Source organism: Coregonus lavaretus (assembly GCF_964263955.1).
Source record: "Coregonus lavaretus genome assembly, chromosome: 34".
NCBI lineage: Eukaryota > Metazoa > Chordata > Actinopteri > Salmoniformes > Salmonidae > Coregonus > Coregonus lavaretus.
In genome coordinates, this window is record NC_140021.1 from 8,324,773 (window position 1) to 8,347,313 (window position 22,541).

Here is a 22,541-nt window from a genome sequence, read left to right on the forward strand (position 1 = left end):
CCGTTATAAAGCAGATTAATTTGAAAAAGTCGCCCAAAAAAGAGCATGTGCTGTTTCTTGCCTTATTACACACAAGCTGGGCATCATTCACAAGTGATAATATATCATTCACAAGTGATAGGCTAATATTGTCACCCATCACACTATTCTTGATTTAATCTTGTCTTTACATATACTAAATAATATATGTGTGAAATTTGTTTTGATTTAGAATGGACCATTATCATGCACCTGTCTCGAAACAGGGGCAGCAGAAAAAAAATACAAGTCACCTATGCACTTAAATAGCGAATGGAGGACGCTTTTCCTGTGGTTCATTTTCATGCCAGCCAGGTAGGCTATACTCCTGTTGTAAAGATAAGCAATGTGCTTAATATTAGGAAAGTTGAGAAATAAATATAGTAGGCCTAGCCTTTAGAAAGCTGATGGGATCCTCCTCTTTTTAATAGAGGCCATCACTCTGTTCTCCCGCAATTTCATAGCCTTTACAAATGTTGCGCAACATGAGCTCATGGGATCTAAAGTGTTTGATTCGATTTTTGATTACATTTGCATTGATGTCATAGTGATTAGAGGGACAATAGAGTGCTGAGTACCAGGCAGTTAGCAAGTTTGGTAGGCTACTAATGACCATCAGCAGCATCAGAAGCCTAATTACCGTGACTAACGGGTCACGTGCTATTTGACAGCCGCCATGACTCGTGACCGCCGTTGTGGCAGTAATACGGTCACCGTAACAGCCCTACTCATGACCTGATGATTAATGATGATGTCTCTCTCCACTCTGCCTTTAAAGCTCCATGACACAGAACATACAGTGCCTGAGATGGAGGCTGGATAAGCTCCCAGCCTCCTACTATATCGCTGCAGTTCACAGTCAGTCCACGTCGCTGGCCTTGGTGACAATAGGAAGCCGAAGCCATACAGCCAAACCATTTCAAACCAGGGTCGTGTTCTGTAGTATGGACTGAATCAGGGAGGAACAACCTGGACTTCTTCAATGAGAAAGACTAATTTTGGTTTTCCATTGCTACACATCTTTTCCCATTCTTGCCATTGCAAGCCCCAGTGAACACAACACAGGACCCATTTGGATCTGTTTGATGAGAGGTCACGTACCATGGGAGACTTGTAGTATCTGTGGAGGATGTTGATGAAGTCTGTGATGGTTAACATTCCTGGAAAAAGAGAGAGCGAGAGCGAGGGATGAGGGAGAGCGAGAGAGAGCAAGGGATGAGAGAGAGAGCGAGCAAGGGATGGAGGGTGAGAGTGCGAGCGAGGGATGGAGGGTGAGAGAGGGATGGAGGGTGAGAGAGAGGGAGAGAGGGATGGAGGGTGAGAGAGAGGGAGCGAGGGATGGAGGGCACAAAAGAGGGATGAGGGAGGGCGCGAGAGAGGGATGGAGGCCGCGAAAGAGGGATGGAGGGCGCAAAAGAGGGATGGAGGGCGCGAGACAGCGAGCGAGGGATGGAGGGCGCGAAAGAGGCATGAGGGAGAGAGAGGGATGAGGGAGAGAGGGATGGAGGGCGCGAGCGAGGGATGGAGGGCGCGAAAGAGGGAGAGAGTGTTGAGGGAGAGAGGATGGAGGGAGAGAGGGATGGAGGGAGAGAGAGGGATGGAGGGAGAGAGAGGGATGGAGGGAGAGAGAGGGATGGAGGGAGAGAGGGATGGAGGGCGCGAGCGAGGGATGGAGGGCGCGAAAGAGGGAGAGAGTGTTGAGGGAGAGAGGATGGAGGGAGAGAGAGGGATGGAGGGAGAGAGAGGGATGGAGGGCGCGAGAGAGCGAGCAAGGGATGGAGGGCGCGAGAGAGGGATGAGGGAGAGAGAGAGGGATGAGGGAGAGAGAGGGATGAGAGAGAGAAAGAAAGAGATGGAGGGATAGAGAGGGGGATGGAGAGAGAGGGATGAAGAGGGATGAGGGAGAGAGAGAGGAATAGAGAGAGGGGGGGATGGAGGGAGCGAGAGGGATGGAAGGAGCGAGAGGGATGGAGGGAAGGAGCGAGAGGGATGGAGGGAGAGAGAGAGAGGGGATGGAGGGAGAGAGAGAGGGGATGGAGGGAGAGAGAGAGGATGGAGAGAGAGAGAGAGAGAGGATGGAGAGAGAGAGGGGATGGAGGGAGAGAGAGAGGGGATAGAGGGAGGGAGAGAGGGGATGGAGGGAGAGAGAGACGGGGATGGAGGGAGAGAGAGACGGGGATGGAGGGAGAGAGAGACGGGGATGGAGGGAGAGAGAGACGGGGATGGAGGGAGAGAGAGACGGGGATGGAGGGAGAGAGAGACGGGGATGGAGAGGGAGAGAGAGGTGGAGGGAGAGGGGGGGTGGAGGGAGAGAGAGGGGGGATGAGGGAGAGAGAGAGGAAAAGGAAGAAAGCCTTGTTCAGTGATCGTTCACATCACAGGTGTTGGATTTGTCCTAGCACATACACTCACTAGTACGGACAGAGGGAGACAGAGGAAAGTATTGCAAAGAAGAAGAGAGGAGCAGCGGAGAGGGAGGTAGAACAGAAGAGACACTTGGGAGAAACGAGTGACCAAGGAGAAAAAGAGATGGACCTATTTCTGTGACACTATTTCACACACACACTCCTCATTGACATCAGTATCTCCTAGGGATGAGACGGAACAGTGGAGCGGAACAGAGGGCTTGATTCTTAGTAAAGCCCATTTGTGCGTCTGGCGCTCTCAGACAAGTGGGCTTGATTCTTGATGCGTGGGAGGTTGCAGCGTCAGGTTCTACACTCACATCCTAGTGATGCAGCTGGGACAGCTACACAAGACTGGTGTCACCTAACCATAGCTATATTGTTCAACGTATCCTTGATTTAATTGTTGAAAAACATACAATGCATTCAGAAAGTATTCAGGCCCATTGACTTTTCCCACTTTGTTACGTTACAGCCTTATTCTAAAATCGATTAAATCGTTCCCCCCCCCCCCCTCAATCTACACACAATACCCCATAATGACAAAGCAAAAATGCTGCCAAAAGGTTTTTAGAAATGTTTGCAAATTAATACAATAAAAAAACAGAAATATTAAATGTACATAAGTATTCAGTACCTTGTTGAAGCACCTTTGGCAGCATTACAGCCTCAAGACCTTGTGGGACCTTAAATAGACAGATGTGTGCCTTTCCAAATCATGTCCAATCAATTGAATTTACCACAGGTGGACTCCAATCAAGTTGTAGAAACATCAAGGATGATCAATGGAAACAGGATGCACCGTAGTTCAATTTCGAGTCTCGTAGCAAAAGGGTCTGAATACTTATCTAAATAAAGTTTGTTTTTTATTTATTATAAATTCGCAAAAATTTATAAAAACCTGTTTTCGCTTTGTCATTATGGGATATTGTGTGTAGATTGATGAGGGGGAAATGATTTAATCCATTTAGAATAAGGCTGTACCGTAATGTGAAAAAAGTGAAGGGCTCCGAATACTTTCCGAATGCACTGTGTATAGAGCAATACAGTAAAAATACACTATTGCGTCTGTATTCCTGTTCTCAGAGCTGGCGAGAGAGGCGAGAACAGTATTTATATCTGTCTCCATTATGCTGGCCCAGATACGAGGAGAGACGAGGAGCCCTCCGGTTTCAAGGGGAAGTGAGGGAACGAGAGGATGAGGAGTCAAAATGGAGGGAAGAGCCGACAGAAAGGATGGAGAGAAAGGAAGCAATGCATTGATTAAAGAAGGTTAAGGATGTGGAGGAGTGGATGGATGGAGAGAGAAGAATGTTAGAGCAGAGAGATGGAAAGAAAATAAATGTTCCACTTACCGACAAAGCTCTGCTTCTTTGTCTCCCATAGTGGGGCTGCCCGCACCCCGTTGGCAACCAAGGCAAAGAAAGCCTTCTTTACCTACAGGCGAGAAGTACACAAACAATGTATTTACAAGACTTTCTAAACAGGTATTTTATAATGTGGGTGGAATAGAGCAGCGTTTTTCACCTTTGGTCTCTTGCGGTGACCGTATTACCGCCAAACCAGTAGTCATGAGTCATGGTCACAGTAATCTCCTCTTATGGACTCTGGACATGCTTGGTTGTACCCAACTCGCTAACGGCCTGGTACTCAGGGATCTATTGTCCCTCTAACGTCAATATAAATGCCATCGAAAATCACAAACACTTATCAAAGTAGTATCTTGCTTTTAAAATTCACCTTCATGTGATTGATCAATTTGAAGAAAGAAATTCAACAGGTTGAAACAGTGGAAAGCAAGGTCATTGTGGATATTGTTTCAAAGCCTAACATCGAAATGGACAGCGCTTTCTAAGGTGATTATTAATTCTAAACACCCATACACATTAGAGCTTATGCATACAATATATGAGCCCAAGCCCGAAAAAATACCCTGAATTAAAATAATGATTGTGCTGTTATACATTGCCTACCGCATATTACGCACTGCAAAAAATAAAAAAAATTAACTAACTGATTTACGATGTCTTTGGTACATAATTGGTCTAGCCTATACTCCAGAATTAAACAAATTCTAGTAAATCGCCTTTGAGTGTGGACTGTACTATTATGCATGGATGTACTACGCTCCAAACTTTCTATCCATGAGTCTTGAAGATAATATATAGGCCAAAGTGATGCTGTTGCTTCATTGATTGTGCAGGGTGGCTTACAGTTAGCCTACAATTATAGTGAATTTGTATTTGAATAGCCTAGTATTAGGGCATTTTTTATATTTTCATAATTAATAGGCTGACATCTCCTCCCCTCTCCCCTTCATTCCTTTCTCAAACGCACAGAGAGAGGGGCTGTCAACAGTTTAAATATGTTTAATTGTGAAAACATGTTACTATCAATGTTCCCGAACACATTTCACTTGGTTTTAAAGCACTGGGTAGCTGCAGGAACAGTGTTGGCGAGCCCAGGCATACAACGTTTGGGCGGAATATCACCCATCACGCAGTGAGAGGGTGCATGTTCTTCAAACAGTAATTGATGCATGGAGTTAAATAACCGGAGTTGCATGATTGAGAAACTAAACTTTGGGAAAGCGGCCTCCATTGGCTATTCATTTGAGTGCATATGGATTACATGTATTTTTTCCCTTGCCCCTGTTCCTGCCAATTTGATAAATGGGCCATTCTAAATTGAAAGTAACAGATGCATATCTGTATTCCCATTCATGCGAAATCCATAGATTAGGGCCTAATTAATTTATTTCAATTGACTGATTTCCTTACATGAATTGTAACTCAGTAAAATCTTAGAAATTGTTGCATGTTGCATTTATATTTTTGTTCAGTGTAAGTGGAATAATACTCACTGTGTGCAATAAATGTTTATTTAACATAATTTTTGAATGACTACCTCATCTCTGTACCCCACACATACAATTATCTGTAAGGTCCCTCAGTCGAGCAGTGAATTTCAAACAGATTCAATCAAAGACCAGGGTTTTTTCCAATGCCTCGCAAAAAAGGCCACCCATTGGTAGACAGGTAAAAAAAATAAAAAAAAAAAAAAAAGCTGACATTGAATATCTTTCAGCATGGTGAAGTTATTAAATACATTTTGGATGGTGTATCAATTTACCCAGCCACTACAAAGATAAAGCATCCATCCTAACTCAGTTGCCGGAGAGGAAGGAAACCAGTCAGGGATTTCACCATGAGGCCAATGGTGACTTAAACAGTTAGGGTATTAAGCCCACATACCAATTAAGCCCACTTCCATCTATGGATTTAGCAGAAAATGTTTCTTTTTTCCTTTATCTAATGTTTCAACCAGTGCATGTGGTTGTTGAATCCATACCAGTTTTCTAAGCCAATCAGATTTTGTATTATTCAGTTATTGACAGTTGTGTAAGTTCCTACTAGTGGCCAATGGCAAAGCTGCAAAAACTTGTGTGGAGGCGACTCAGATATTTTTAGTACCTTCTCAGATAAGTAATCATACTTCACGTAAAATTAAGATAGTCATGAATGGATATGTGCACATGATAAAATACTACATTGGTATTAATTACAATTTCTTGCCAATTGAAAATATGGGTTTTTCATGCTAGCAGTCGTACCACATGACAGCCAGTACAGTAGCAACACAACTTGCTGAACCACAACAATAATAGATATCAAGCATTAACTTTTTTTATTGCATTTTGTCTTATTTTACTGTTAAATGAACCTTGTATTGTTATACAGATGCCTTTTTTGTAAATTTGAGACATTTATCTCAGGTAGGCTTAAAGGTTACAGTAGCACAAAAAGCCCCTCTATACACATTCGTAAAGAATTCAGACCCCTTGACATTTTCCAAATTTTGTTTATGTTACAGCCTTATTCTATAATGGATGAAATAAAACAATATCCTCAGCAATCTACACACAACACCACATAATGACAAATCGAAAACAGATTTCTAGAAATGTTGTGCATATTTATTAAAAACAAAAAACAGAAATACCTTATTTATATAAGTACCCAAACCCTTTGCAATGACTCAAAATGATTGATCATCCTTGAGATGTTTCTGCAACTTGGAGTGCACCTGTGGTAAATTCAATTGATTGGACATTATTTGGAAAGGCACACACCTAAAAACACCCTAAGACTTTCAGACCAGGAGAAACAAGATTATCTTGTCTGATGAAACCAAGATTGAACTATTTGGCCTGAATGCCAAGTGTCACGTCTGGAGGAAACCTGGCAAAATCCCTACGGTGAAGCATGGTGGTGGCAGCATCATGCTGTGGGGATGTTTTTCAGCGGCAGGGACTGGGAGACTAGTCAGGATCGAGGCAAAGATGAACGGAGCAAAGTACAGAGAGATCCTTGATAAAAACCTGCTCCAGAGCGCTCAGGACCTCAGACTGTGGCAAAGGTTCACCTTCCAACAGGACAACGACCCTAAGCACAAATCCAAGACAATGCAGGAGTGGCTTCGGGACAAGTCTCTGAATGTCCTTGAGTGGCCCAGCCAGAGCCCGGACGTGAGCCCGATCGAACATCTCTGGAGAGACCTGAAAATAGCTGTGTAGCAACGCTCCCCATCCAACCTGACAGAGCTTGTGAGGATCTGTAGAGAAGAATGGGAGAAACTCCCCAAGCTTGTAACGTCATACCCAAGAAGACTCAAGGCTGTATTCTCTGCCAAAAGGTGCTTCAACAAAGTACTGAGTAAAGGGTCTGAATAATTATGTAAATATAAAAACCAGTTTTTGCTTTGTCATTATGGGGTATTGTGTGGAGATTGATGAGGGGGGAAAAAACGATTTAACACACTTTTGAATAAGGCTGTAACCTAACAAAATGTGGAAAAACTCAAGGGGTCTGAATACTTTCCGAAGGCACTGTAAATGGTAATAAATAAATATTGTTCAATATACCCCAGACCATTGGTTTCCAAATATTTTGAGAGTAAAATTCTATCTTTTTACTATAATTAATTGTTGTTCCAATTAAGCCCAGTATGGTCCTATTAAGCCCGGTTTGCATGAAACACATAGGGATTGTGTTGATATCCCGAATATTAAATGAATCTGAGCATAAATATGTTTTTTCTTAAGATTTAAGTGGATTAAAATACTCAAACTAGGGTTATGTATATTATGCATGTGGTCCTGTGTGGCTCAGTCAGAGCATGGTGCTAGTAACATCAAGGATTGTGGGTTCCATTCCCGCTGGGGCCACCCAATGTATGCATGCATGACTAAATCGCTTTGGATAAAAGTTTCTGCTAAATGACATATATACATATATATACACACACACACACACACACACACACACACAGTGAGGGAAAAAAGTATTTGATCCCCTGCTGATTTTGTACATTTGCCCACTGACAAAGAAATTATCAGTCTATAATTTTAATGGTAGGTTTATTTGAACAGTGAGAGGCAGAATAACAACAACAAAAATCTAGAAAAACGAATGTCAAAAATGTTATAAATTGATTTGCATTTTAAATGAGGGAAATAAGTATTTGACCCCCTCTCAATCAGAAAGATTTCTGGCTCCCAGGTGTCTTTTATACAGGTAACGAGCTGAGATTAGGAGCACACTCTTAAAGGGAGTGCTCCTAATCTCAGTTTGTTACCTGTATAAAAGACACCTGTCCACAGTAGCAATCAATCAGATTCCAAACTCTCCACCATGGCCAAGACCAAAGAGCTCTCCAAGGACAAGATTGTAGACCTACACAAGGCTGGAATGGGCTACAAGACCATCGCCAAGCAGCTTGGTGAGAAGGTGACAACAGTTGATGCGATTATTCGGAAATGGAAGAAACACAAAAGAACTGTCAATTTCCCTCGGTCTGGGGCTCCATGCAAGATCTCACCTCGTGGAGTTGCAATGATCATGAGAACGGTGAGGAATCAGCCCAGAACTACACAGGAGGATATTGTCAATGATCTCAAGGCAGCTGGGACCATAGTCACCAAGAAAACAATTGGTAACACGCTATGCCGTGAAGGACTGAAATCCTGCAGCGCCCGCAAGGTCCCCCTGCTCAAGAAAGCACATATACAGGGCCGCCTGAAATTTGCCAATGAACATCTGAATGATTCAGAGGAGAACTGGGTGAAAGTGTTGTGGTCAGATGAGACCAAAATGGAGCTCTTTGGCATCAACTCAACTCGCCGTGTTTGGAGGAGGAGGAATGTTGCCTATGACCCCAAGAACACCATCCCCACCGTCAAACATGGAGGTGGAAACATTATGCTTTGAGGGTGTTTTTCTGCTATGGGGCCAGGACAACTTCACCGCATTACATTTTACATTACATTTTAGTCATTTAGCAGACGCTCTTATCCAGAGCGACTTACAGGTGCAATTAGGGTTAAGTGCCTTGCTCAAGGGCACATTTACGTCATTTAGCAGACGCTCTTATCCAGAGCGACTACTAATTGGTGCATTCACCCTATAGCCAGTGGGATAACCACTTTACAATTATAATATATTTTTTTTTTTGGGGGGGGGGGGGGGGGGGGGGGGGGTAGAAGGATTACTTTATCCTATCCCAGGTGTTCCTTAAAGAGGTGGGGTTTCAAATGTCTCCGGAAGGTGGTGAGTAACTCCGCTGTCCTGGCGTCGTGAGGGACGATGGACGGGGCCATGTACCGTCAAATCTTGGGTGAGAACCTCCTTCCCTCAGCCAGGGCATTGAAAATGGGTCGTGGATGGGTATTCCAGCATGGCAATGACCCAAAACACATGGCCAAGGCAACAAAGGAGTGGCTCAAGAAGAAGCACATTAAGGTCCTGGAGTGGCCTAGCCAGTCTCCAGACCTTAATCCCATAGAAAATCTGTGGAGGGAGCTGAAGGTTCGAGTTGCCAAACGTCAGCCTCAAAACCTTAATGACTTGGAGAAGATCTGCAAAGAGGAGTGGAACAAAATCCCTCCTGAGATGTGTGCAAACCTGGTGGCCAACTACAAGAATCGTCTGACCTCTGTGATTGCCAACAAGGGCTTTGCCACCAAGTCATGTTTTGCAGAGGGGTCAAATACTTATTTCCCTCATTAAAATGCAAATCAATTTATAAAATTTTTGACATGCATTTTTCTGGATTTATTTGTTGTTATTCTGTCTCTCACTGTTCAAATAAACATACCATTAAAATTATAGACTGATCATGTCTTTGTCAGTGGGCAAACGTACAAAAGTCAGCAGGGGATCAAATACTTTTTTCCCTCACTGTACCTGGCAAAAATGCTAACCTCCCGTTATTGTAATGGTGAGTGGTTAGCATGTCTTGGGGGTATGATATTTGTGTATCTGTAACTCTGTGTCCAGGCAGCGCACAGCTTTCGGGCAGGCTAAACAACTGCTACGGGACCATCCAGGTGTCAAGCACTGACTGCGATTCCCGGCCCGCCTGTGGCTTTCTCATGATGGAAAAGACTACACCTTTGACTCTCCGGAGGCAGCTATGGCTCACATTCAATGCCACATCAAGAAGTCTTGAACTTATTAATAGATCCGCAACTGTGGCTTGCTAACTTTGGATAGTAAGTAAGTAACCTACCTGTGGTATAACTGTGTATAGTTCGGAAGTAGGCACACCAACTCAGGCTTATTTGATGTGATTGAATGGTTTGATCATCAGCCTTATAAGCTTCAGTCACTTTTATTTTGTTTTATTAAGGGTTTACGTAATTCCTTTGTTTACATACTGTCTCATTGACCTATTGACTTTGTTTACATAGTCTCGTTGACCTAAAAATATTTTGTGTTATTTGCTTACCGTGTCCGTTTGTCTCGACCCAGTAAACAGTAAACAGTAAAATGTGCCGAGGGCTTCAAATTTTTTTAGATATTATAATTTTTTGCTTCATTCACTATGTGACTATGGGTTTGGTTAACACAGCCACTCATAGCCATACTGTGCGAAGAAAACATGTTCTATTCAGGCTTGTATCTCATTTGGGGAGGTATTCACAGGGGTGGGGGGAGGGGGAGATTGAACTGTTTAGTTCTAATGTTGTTATTCCGTCGTCTTTTCAGTTTCTTTTCCCATACTTTTCTCAAGTATCTTTCACCCTACAATATTACTCTGAGAAGTTATCCTGGGGTTTTTGGGTATGCATTGCTTTTTCACTCTTTGCTCTAATGACAGGGGTGTATAACGTGGGTGCTCAGGGTGGCCAAAATAATACCATCAAGTACAGTCGTGGTCAAAAGTTTGAGAATGACACAAGTATTGGTCTTCACAAAGTTTGCTGCTTCAGTGTATGTATATATGTATACAGTGGGGGAAAAAAATATTTAGTCAGCCACCAATTGTGCATGTTCTCCCACTTAAAAAGATGAGAGAGGCCTGTAATTTTCATCATAGGTACACGTCAACTATGACAGACAAAATGAGGAAAAAAAATCCAGAAAATCACATTGTAGGATTTTTTATGAATTTATTTGCAAATGATGGTGGAAAATAAGTATTTGGTCAATAACAAAAGTTTCTCAATACTTTGTTATATACCCTTTGTTGGCAATGACACAGGTCAAACGTTTTCTGTAAGTCTTCACAAGGTTTTCACACACTGTTGCAGATATTTTGGCCCATTCCTCCATGCAGATCTCCTCTAAAGCAGTGATGTTTTGGGGCTGTCGCTGGGCAACACGGACTTTCAACTCCCTCCAAAGATTTTCTATGGCGTTGAGATCTGGAGACTGGCTAGGCCACTCCAGGACCTTGAAATGCTTCTTACGAAGCCACTCCTTCGTTTCCCAGGCGGTGTGTTTGGGATCATTGTCATGCTGAAAGACCCAGCCACGTTTCATCTTCAATGCCCTTGCTGATGGAAGGAGGTTTTCACTCAAAATCTCACGATACATGGCCCCATTCATTCTTTCCTTTACACGGATCAGTCGTCCTGGTCCCTTTGCAGAAAAACAGCCACAAAACATGATGTTTCCACCCCCATGCTTCACAGTAGGTATGGTGTTCTTTGGATGCAACTCAGCATTCTTTGTCCTCCAAACACGACGAGTTGAGTTTTTACCAAAAAGTTATATTTTGGGTTCATCTGACCATATGACATTCTCCCAATCCTCTTCTGGATCATCCAAATGCACTCTAGCAAACTTCAGACGGGCCTGGACATGTACTGGCTTAAGCAGGGGGACACGTCTTGCACTGCAGGATTTGAGTCCCTGGCGGCGTAGTGTGTTACTGATGGTAGGTTGTGTTACTTTGGTCCCAGCTCTCTGCAGGTCATTCACTAGGTCCCCACATGTGGTTCTGGGATTTTTGCTCACCGTTCTTGTGATCATTTTGACCCCACAGGGTGAGATCTTGCGTGGAGCCCCAGATCGAAGGAGATTATCAGTGGTCTTTTATGTCTTCCATTTCCTAATAATTGCTCCCACAGTTGATTTCTTCAAACCAAGCTGCTTACCTATTGCAGATTCAGTCTTCCCAGCCTGGTGCAGGTCTACAATTTTGTTTCTGGTGTCCTTTGACAGCTCTTTGGTCTTGGCCATAGTGGAGTTTGGAGTGCGACTGTTTGAGGTTGTGGACAGGTGTCTTTTATACTGATAACAAGTTGAAACAGGTGCCATTAATACAGGTAACAAGTGGAGGACAGAGGAGCCTCTTAAAGAAGAAGTTACAGGTCTGTGAGAGCCAGAAATCTTGCTTGTTTGTAAGTGACCAAATACTTATTTTCTACCAAAATTTGCAAATAAATTCACAAAAAATCCTACAATTTGATTTTCTGGAGAAAAAAAATCTCAATTTGTCTGTCACAGTTGACGTGTACCTATGATGAAAATTACAGGCCTCTCATCTTTTTAAGTGGGAGAACTTGCACAATTGGTGGCTGACTAAATACTTTTTTTCCCCACTGTGATATATATCAGATGTTACTATGGTATACTGAATAATAAAAGGCTTTTATTGACAATTACATTAAGTTTATGCAAATAGTCAATATTTGCAGTGTTGACCCTTCTTTTTCAAGACCTCTGCAATCCGCCCTGGCATGCTGTCAATTAACTTCTGGGTCACATCCTGACTGATGGCAGCCCATTCTTGCATAATCAATGCTTGGAGTTTGTCAGAATTTGTGGGTTTTTGTTTGTCCACCCGCCTCTTGAGGATTGACCACAAGTTCTCAATGGGGAGTTTCCTGGCCATGGACCCAAAATGTCAATGTTTTGTTCCCCGAGCCACTTAGTTATCACTTTTACCTCATGGCAAGGTGCTCCATCATGCTGGAAAAGGCATTGTTCGTCACCAAACTGTTCTTGGATGGTTGGGAGAAATTGCTCTCGGAGGATGTGTTGGTACCATTCTTTATTCATGGCTGTGTTCTTAGGCAAAATTGTGAGTGAGCCCACTCCCTTGGCTGAGAAGCAACCCCACACATGAATGGTCTCAGGATGCTTTACTGTTGGCTGGTAGCGCTCACCTTGTCTTCTCCTGACAAGCTTTTTTCCGGATGCCCCAAACAATCGGAAAGGGGATTCAGAGAAAATGACTTTACCCCAGTCCTTAGCAGTCCAATCCCTGTACCTTTTGCAGAATATCAGTCTGTCCCTGATGTTTTTCCTGGAGAGAAGTTGCTTCCTCGCTGCCCTTCTTGACACCAGGCCATCCTCCAAAAGTCTTCGCCTCACTGTGCGTGCAGATGCACTCACACCTGCCTGCTGCCATTCCTGAGCAAGCTCTGCACCGGTGGTGCCCCGATCCCGCAGCTGAATCAACTTTAGGAGACGGTCCTGGCGCTTGCTGGACTTTCTTGGGCGCCCTGAAGCCTTCTTAACAACAATTGAACCTCTCTCCTTGATGTTCTTGATGATCCGATAAATGGTTGATTTGGGTGCAATCTTACTAGCAGCAATATCCTTGCCTGTGAAGCCCTTTTTGTGCAAAGCAATGATGACGGCACGTGTTTCCTTGCAGGTAACCATGGTTAACAGAGGAAGAACAATGATTTCAAGCACCACCCTCCTTTTAAAGTTTCCAGTCTGTTATTCTACCTCAATCAGCATGACAGAGTGATCTCCAGCCTTGTCCTCGTCAACACTCTCACCTGTGTTAATGAGAGAATCACTGACATGATGTCAGCTGGTCCTTTTGTGGCAGGGCTGAAATGCAGTGGAAATGTTTTTTTTGGTATTAAGTTCATTTTCATGGCAAAGAGGGACTTTGCAATTAATTGCAATTCATCTGATCACACTTCATAACATTCTGGAGCATATGCAAATTTCCATCATAAAAACTGAGGCAGCAGACTTTGTGAAAATTAATATTTGTGTCATTCTCAAAACTTCTGACTACGACTGTACATTTCATGGAACATCAAAGGGGCTAACAACCCTGTGAAACGTCAGAGGGTGCTGACACATTTAAAGGGTTTGAATGCAAATGTTGTGTTTCTACAGGAGACTCACTTGAGGACATGTAAACACTTAAGGTTTTCTACACCTCTTGTTTTGGCTAGTGTTTATGCCCCCAATTGGGATGACAAGTTTAATTTCTACCTTTTTATCCGCTCGACCCAGTTTAGATTGCCATTCGCTGATTTTAGGGGATGATATCAACTGTACAATGTCCCCAGTTCTTGACAAGTCACCACAAAGAACTACTGGCCCATCTAAATGTGCCCTACTTATTCAATCTTTTCTTCAGAAATATGCTGTGTGTGAGGCTTGGCGTTTCCTACACCCTACAGATACAGTATTCTTTTTTTTCTCATGTTCACCAAACATACTTCCACATTGATTTCTTATTTATTAACAAAAACTAACTTTAGCCTAACCTCCAGAGGTGTACTTATTTTTATATCTGACCATTCCCCATTAGTGCTTGAGCTTCCCCAGAAGCCTCCTATACATTACCAATGGTGTTTTGTCAAGTTCATTTCTCCTGAAATCACCTTGTTCCTAGGTAAAGTATGTCCTGCTGTTCCATATGGGAGTCCCTCAAAGCATTCCTACGTGGCCAAATTATTTCAGAGCCAACAAAAACAAAGCTCGCTCTGAGCGGCTTCGAGACCTGAGCAAACCCATAGCTACATTAGATGAAAAGTATGCTACAGATCCTTCCTCTGATCTATATAAAAGAATGCCAGCTACTCCAATCTGAATTTGACAAGCTCTCTACCAGACAAGCTGAACAATTACTCTTACAAGCCTGAGTGTATGAGCAAGGCGACAAGGATAGTAAACTCCTTGCACATCAGATCCGTAAATCTGAGGCCTCGCATTTAATCCCACAAATAAGGACCCTGCCTGGTGCTACCACGGTAACATAAAGAGATCAATTATCAATTCAATTTGTTTTACTCTGCACTATACACCTCTGAATCTCCTCACAATCCTTTGTTGATTGATTAGTTCTTTGATGTCTGAATATGCCTTCAATTGATACAGACTCATGACGGTTTAGAAGAAGAATTTAAAACCTGAGGAGATAGCAACTGCAGTGTCCGCAATGAAAAGCGGTAAATCAATGGGTCCGGATGGCTTTCCTAACAAATTTTCCAGTCTGCTTTGCCCATTCCTGTCTCAATTATTTGCAGAGCGCCTTGATACATCAAAGCTACCACCTAGTCTGTACCAGGCTTCAATTTAATTACTAATTAAGAAAAACAAAGACCCCTGGAATGTGGATCTTATCGCCCAATCTCGCTTTTAAATTGGGATTACAAGATCCTAGCCAAGCTCTTAACCACCCGTATGGAGGGCTCGCTGCACCAAGTAATACACTCTGACCGGACTGGCTTTGTAAGAAATAGGCATTTGTTTTTCAATATCAGACGCCTTAAGAATGTACTGTACTCCCCAGCATCGGGGGACCCGGAGGTGGTCTCGCTCGATGCGGAAAAAACTTTCATAGATTTGGCTTCGGGTCCCAAATTAACTGAGAGGAAAAATATTATTATTTCAATCCCATGGCTTCGGTACAGACTAACAACTTGTCCTGTGATTATTTTCCCTTACACCGTGGACCTAGACAGGGGTGTCCACTCTCCACCTTGTTGTTTGCTTTGGCAATCGAGCCACTCGCCGTCGCACTGCGCTCTAAAGATGCTATTCAAAGTATACTCTGAGCGGGGTTAAAGCAGAAAGTCTCGCTCTATATGCAGACAACCTCCTTTTATTAATCTCCAACCCAGATACCTCATTACCACATGTCTTATCTAATCGTAAGCAATTTGGAACAATCTCAGGGTACAAGCTGAATCTAGGCAAGCTTGAACTTTTTCCTGTAAATCAGGCTGCTTTAAAGTGCTCTTTTACAAGCTTTCAGTTTAGGGTTGTCCGGGATCAATTCACCTACTTGGGAGTTAAAGTGACAAGGAAATATTCAAATTTGTTTAAGGCAGACATTGTTGCTTTAGCAGATTGTTTGAAACAGTATTTTACTTTATGGAAGCCTACATCTTTCTCTTATTGGAAGGGTTAATGCCATTAAAATGAATGTGTTGCCCAAATTTTTATAGTTACTTCAATGTTGACCAATTTTTATTGCAAAAACCTTTTAACACTAGAAGCACTAAAGCTGTCATTTTGACTGTGGCTGTTTTTTTTGTGCCATTTTTTAAGTCATGCCCCCCTCCGTCCTTGACTTTTTCTAAATAAGTCTACATAACACACTATGTCAGAATCTTAATATCACAAACAGAACTGGAGTTATAACCAGTTTTAGGAGTGCATGTCATTTGTTTTTATGGTTTTGCCCCCATTGCCCCTCTTCCTCACAACAGTAGGGCCAGCTCTGATCCTTCTTCAGACAGTTGAAAGTGCAGCGCTCAGCTGATAATCACCCCGATAATTGTCTCGAAACTTAAACTAATTTCCCACATAAGATTAAATAAAGTAAGTAGAGTATGATGGGGAGAAAGGGGGAGAATGGATGAGTTGATGAGCGAGGGGAAGCAAACGATGCATAATTATGTAATCACCAAATGTGTTTGAAGAACAAGGTGGGCCATTCTATTGTATTGATCCATTCTAATTATAATCTTAAAATGGTATGTACCCTTTATCAGTCTACCTAATCAAAGCATTCGTATCAGTCTACTCCGGCCTACTTGGAGTAGGCTACACAGTGAGAGCGTGTGTAATTGTACATGCTGAACGGCTTTCAATATCTGGGAAAATTTCCACATCGGGCAGCAAATCAAAACGTATTGGTCGCATACACATATTTAGCAGATGTTATTAAGGGTGTAGCAAAATGCTTGTGTTCCTTGCTCCAACAGTGCAGTAACATCTAACAATTCACAACAATACACACAAATCTAAAGTAAAAAAATTGAATAAAGAAATATATACAGTGGGGAAAAAAAGTATTTAGTCAGCCACCAATTGTGCAAGTTCTCCCACTTAAAAAGATGAGAGAGGCCTGTCATTTTCATCATAGGTACACGTCAACTATGTCAGACAAATTGAGGGAAAAAATTCCAGAAAATCCCATTGTAGGATTTTTAATGAATTTTTTTGCAAATTATGGTGGAAAATAAGTATTTGGTCACCTACAAACAAGCAAGATTTCTGGCTCTCACAGACCTGTAACTTCTTCTTTAAGAGGCTCCTCTGTCCTCCACTCGTTACCTGTATTAATGGCACCTGTTTGAACTTGTTATCAGTATAAAAGACACCTGTCCACAACCTCAAACAGTCACACTCCAAACTCCACTATGGCCAAGACCAAAGAGCTGTCAAAGGACACCAGAAACAAAATTGTAGACCTGCACCAGGCTGGGAAGACTGAATCTGCAATAGGTAAGCAGCTTGGTTTGAAGTAATCAACTGTGGGAGCAATTATTAGGAAATGGAAGGCATACAAGACCACTGATAATCTCCCTCGATCTGGGGCTCCACGCAAGATCTCACCCCGTGGGGTCAAAATGATCACAATCCCGGTGAGCAAAAATCCCAGAACCACACGGGGGGACCTAGTGAATGACCTGCAGAGAGCTGGGACCAAAGTAACAAAGCCTACCATCAGTAACACACTACGCCGCCAGGTACTTAAATCCTGCAGTGCCAGACGTGTCCCCCTGCTTAAGCCAGTACATGTCCAGGCCCATGCTAGAGTGCATTTGGATGATCCAGAAAAGGATTGGGAGAATGTCATATGGTCAGATGAAACCAAAATAGAACTTTTTGGTAAAAACTCAACTCGTCGTGTTTGGAGGACAAAGAATGCTGAGTTGCATCCAAAGAACACCATACCTACTGTGAAGTATGGGGGTGGAAACATCATGCTTTGGGGCTGTTTTTCTGCAAAGGGACCAGGACGACTGATCCGTGTAAAGGAAAGAATGAATGGGGCCATGTATCGTGAGATTTTGAGTGAAAACCTCCTTCCATCAGCAAGGGCATTGAAGATGAAACGTGGCTGGGTCTTTCAGTATGACAATGATCCCAAACACACCGCCCGGGCAACGAAGGAGTGGCTTCGTAAGAAGCATTTCAAGGTCCTGGAATGGCCTAGCCAGTCTCCAGATCTCAACCCCATAGAAAATCTTTGGAGGGAGTTGAAAGTCTGTGTTGCCCAGCGACTGCCCCAAAACATCACTGCTCTAGAGGAGATCTGCATGGAGGAATGGGCCAAAATACCAGCAACAGTGTGTGAAAACCTTGTGAAGACTTACAGAAAACATTTGACCTGTGTCATTGCCAACAAAGGGTATATAACAAATTATTGAGAAACTTTTGTTATTGACCAAATACTTATTTTCCACCATATTTTGCAAATAAATTCATAAAAAATCCTACAATGTGATTTTCTGGATTTTTTTTCCTCATTTTGTCTGTCATAGTTGACGTGTACCTATGATGAAAATTACAGGCCTCTCTCATCTTTTTAAGTGGGAGAACTTGCACAATTGGTGGCTGACTAAATACGTTTTTTCCCCACTGTAAGTATTAGGACGAGTATGTGTGTGTTATATATATATATATATAGAATACAGTACCAGTCAAAAGTTTGGACACCTACTCATTCAAGGGTTTATTTTTGATATTTTCTACATTGTACAATAATAGTGAAGATATCAAAACTATGAAATAATACATATGGAATCATGTGGTAACCAAAAAAGTGTTAAACAAATCAAAATATATTTTGTATTAGAGATTCTTCAAAGTAGCCAACCTTTGCCTAGACAGCTTTGTACACTCTTGGCATTCTCTCAACCAGCTTCACCTGTAATGCTTTTCCAACAGTTACCACATATGCGGAGCACTTGTTGGCTGCTTTTCCTTCACTCTGCCGTCCGACCCGTTTAAGCGGTAAAAGGTTAAGGGGAGGGACAACCTATTTTCCTATCAAAGTTTCCTCATCCACATGTTAAAGTGGACTATATATTAAGTAAAGTTATATAAAAAAAATATAAATATATATATCCTAATAAAGTCCTGCTGAAAAATAACAAAATGAATTCAAAGTTTCCATAGATAAGAAAAATAAACAATTGTGCAAATTCTGGACCTTGGACTGACCCCTTCTCTAACATGAATTAAAGTATATTCCAGTAAAGGGGAGGGACGACCTTGATCTTAGTTTCCTCATCCACATGTCAAGGACCCTCCCTACCTATACAAGAGAAAAATCCCCCTCTGACTGCACATAGTTCCTGAAGACTACCAGCTGAAATATAAAGAGAAAAACGCAAGCTAAAAGCCTATGCAAAACTGACCGGTCTTGACAAGAAAAGGTTTTAAGAATGAAGGGAGTTGTTGTCCTACTAATGCTGTCTCTGTGCCTCACACTGTCTGGGGCACAAGGTGAGGGGACCAGTTTATCTTACTGTCAGCTTGACACCTGCTCGTTTATCAGAGAGCTGACTGCGCTGAAGGAGAAACTGGAAACCATGGACCAGAAACTAGGAGCTGTGGCGACCAGGCTACAAGTCAGCGAGAGCCAGGTGGACGAACTGAAGCGTGCGAACAAAGCTCAAGAAGAAGAACTGAAGATATTAAAGAAGGACATAGCCGCTGGTCAGCCAAAGGTGGCCTTCTCCGCAGCTCTAAGAACATCTGGTTCTGGTTACATCGGACCCTTCACCACTGACATACCCTTGCAGTACAAAAGAGTCTTCTCCAACTTCGGCAGTGGATACAACCCTGCTACAGGCGTCTTCACAGCCATGGTCAGAGGAGTGTACTATTTCCGCTACACCATGTTCTACAATGGAAGCCCCAACGCTGTTGTGTCTTTGATGAAGAACGATGAGAAGCTCGTGTCCACATGGGACGTCGGGTCAGGAAGTCATGAAGATTCCGCCAGCAACGCTGCCATAGTGCAGCTGGAGGTGGGAGACAATGTCTACGCCAAGCTCTACGCTAACAGGAGAGTCTACGAAGATTCTGGAAACTACAACACCTTCAGTGGGTTTCTACTCTTCACCAACTAATATTAAATAACAGATTTACAGTTCATTTGGCTGTAAACAACAGAAGGGTTTTCAGAAATTATATCACAACTGTATGAAAGTAAAATGAAATAAAAAAAGTTTACAAAAATAAAGTCTAGTTGCGCTCTTTCATTGAACTGTGATGTTGACACTGGGCTGGGTGTATTAGACAAACATATTTATTGCATCATTGTGACTGGTGCACTGATCAAAGGTCATGGTCTACTGTAGTAGTTGTGGTTTGGTTTAACCCTTTACACTCGTACCCGTATAAGGGTTGAAAATGGCAGATTTGAGCACTGATAAATGCCTAAATTGGAACGCAGTGGCTGTACAGTAACATGCTACACATGATGTCAGAGCTCAGGCTCTCCGCTTCGCAGCTCTGTATGGGTTTTGACTGACAGACATTCTGAAATTGAACACCGCACGTGACAAGAAGTTGCCCCCATCCCTCCCGCTAAGTGAGCAACTTTTCCAACTTTTTTGTTTTCTGAGTGAGGGAAATGTTGTAAATTCTGAGGATAATAATAAATACTGCTTTGATGTCATACAAGCCACATTTCCATATCATAAAACTCATGTCATACACAGTGTCAACGTTGATGATCACCATGTTTGATGTACAGTTCCAAGATGACAAAGTGTCATACCCTGGGATGTTCTGAACAGAATGAGCCGTTTGTCTATTGTGAAGAACATTTGCCACGGAACACGCACCTGAATGCATGACAGTCATTCCTACAATCCGGTGCCTTTTGGAGCTTTACATTTGTTTTAATATTCTATCAGAAAAATGACGTTTGACTTTCAGAAAAACATTAGTCAAGCTCAGGGAGTGAATTGTTTGGTGCATAATCCTAAAAGGGTGGATATTTGAAGCCTAAAACTAGCCATAGCTCTGTGAGTGAGAATGATTGACCTATTAAGATTTTGAAATTTAGTTAATTTTCTCTAATTTAGGGTAACAGGGTAGACATTTATGAGTGGGACATACAGACTAACATGGAAAAATAGATAAAATAGTGTTTATATTTATTTAGCGTTGCACTTTTTTTTCCCACCTAAAAAATTATGACACTTCCTACAATGACACCACATTCAGGGTGGAAAGTGATATCAGGGACACAGAAAATCTTATATAAAATAATAAATACAAGAATCATGAACAAAAAAACATTAGGAGGAGAGAGAATTTAACTAAGACACTACAATAATGAAAACACCCTGTAGTTCTCCGCTAACATCAAAGCGGTGTCCCAATCCTGCAGGTTCATGCTCTACAACATTCGCAGAATACGACCCTACCTTACACAGAAAGCGGCACAGGTCCTAATCCAGGCACTTGTCATCTCCCGCCTGCATTACTGCAACTCGCTGTTGGCTGGGCTCCCTGCCTGTGCCATTAAACCCCTACAACTTATCCAGAACGCTGCAGCCCGTCTGGTGTTCAACCTTCCCAAGTTCTCTCATGTCACCCCGCTCCTCCGCACACTCCACTGGCTTCCAGTTGAGGCTCGCATCTACTACAAGACCATGGTGCTTGCCTACGGAGCTGTGAGGGGAACGGCACCTCCTTACCTTCAGGCTCTGATCAAACCCTACACCCAAACGAGGGCACTACGTTCATCCACCACAACGAGGGCACTACGTTCATCAATGGTGGAACAAGCTCCCCCATGACACCAGGACAGCGGAGTCACTGACCACCTTCCGGAGACACTTGAAACCCTACCTCTTGAAGGAATACCTGAAATAGTATAAAAGTAATCCTTCTACCCACCCCATAAAAAAAAGTCGTTGTCCCACTGGCTATCATAAATTGAATGCACCAATTTGTAAGTCGCTCTGGATAAGAGCGTCTGCTAAATGACGTAAATGTAAATGTAATATATTTAAGGTAAAGGGCACCTGCCCTTGTGTTTAAAGCAGTTTGGAATCCACATTTTACACTAAATAAGAAGTAATATTTCCTGGGGATAGAGGTATTCCCGGGTCCAAAAAGTTGGACCCGTTCCGATATGGACCTGGGGCTTTCCAACCCGGACCCGATATGCATACATTAATTTTTTTAATATAGAGACCTGTTCGGATCGGACCCGAGGACAACTAGACCCGTTCTGTACAGACCTGGTCCAATCCAGACCCGGTCCGATCCGAGTAAGGGAAGCAGCAGAAAAGTATTTTGTTAAGCTACTTTATTAACCGGAGCTGATAATGCGTGAGAGGATGGAGAGAGAGGTGCCGCTCTAACAGGCGAGTCACACAGGGAGCAGGGCGAGACAGCAACCAACCAAACATACTTGCACTATAGTAGACTAATAGCTGCCATAGCTAGGTTATTTATCATCAGTGGTAGAAAAATATTCCAGTCTGTGCTAGCAAAACAGTCCTGTAGCTTAGCATCTGCTTCATCTGCCCACTTTTTTATTGACCGAGTCACTGGTGCTTCCTGCTTTAGTTTTTGCTTGTAAGCAGGAGGATATAATTATGGTCAGATTTGCCAAATGGGGGGCGAGGGTGAGCTTTGTACGCATCTCTGTGTGTTGTGTAAAGGTGGTGTAGAGTTTTTTTCACTCTGGTTGCACATTTAACATGCTGGTAGAAATGAGGTAGAACGGATTGAAGTTTCCCTGCATTAAAGTCCCCGGCCACTAGGAGTGCTGCCTCTGGATAAGCGTTTTCCTGTTTGCTTATGG

The 22,541-nt window shown here is 42.7% G+C and overlaps 1 protein-coding gene across 1 annotated transcript in view; it reads right to left on the reverse strand.

The window, feature by feature from the left end:
- The window catches only part of LOC311109401 (5'-AMP-activated protein kinase subunit gamma-2-like), a 155,563-nt gene that overhangs the window by 25,049 nt on the left and 107,973 nt on the right, over positions 1 to 22,541 (reverse strand). Inside the window, exons 7-8 of the mRNA XM_084152263.1 lie at positions 3,779 to 3,860; positions 1,120 to 1,178 (exon numbers count right to left, since the gene is read on the reverse strand). Of these exons, the coding sequence (XP_084008389.1) occupies positions 1,120 to 1,178; positions 3,779 to 3,860 (141 nt within the window). The remainder of the gene's footprint in view (positions 1 to 1,119; positions 1,179 to 3,778; positions 3,861 to 22,541) is intronic.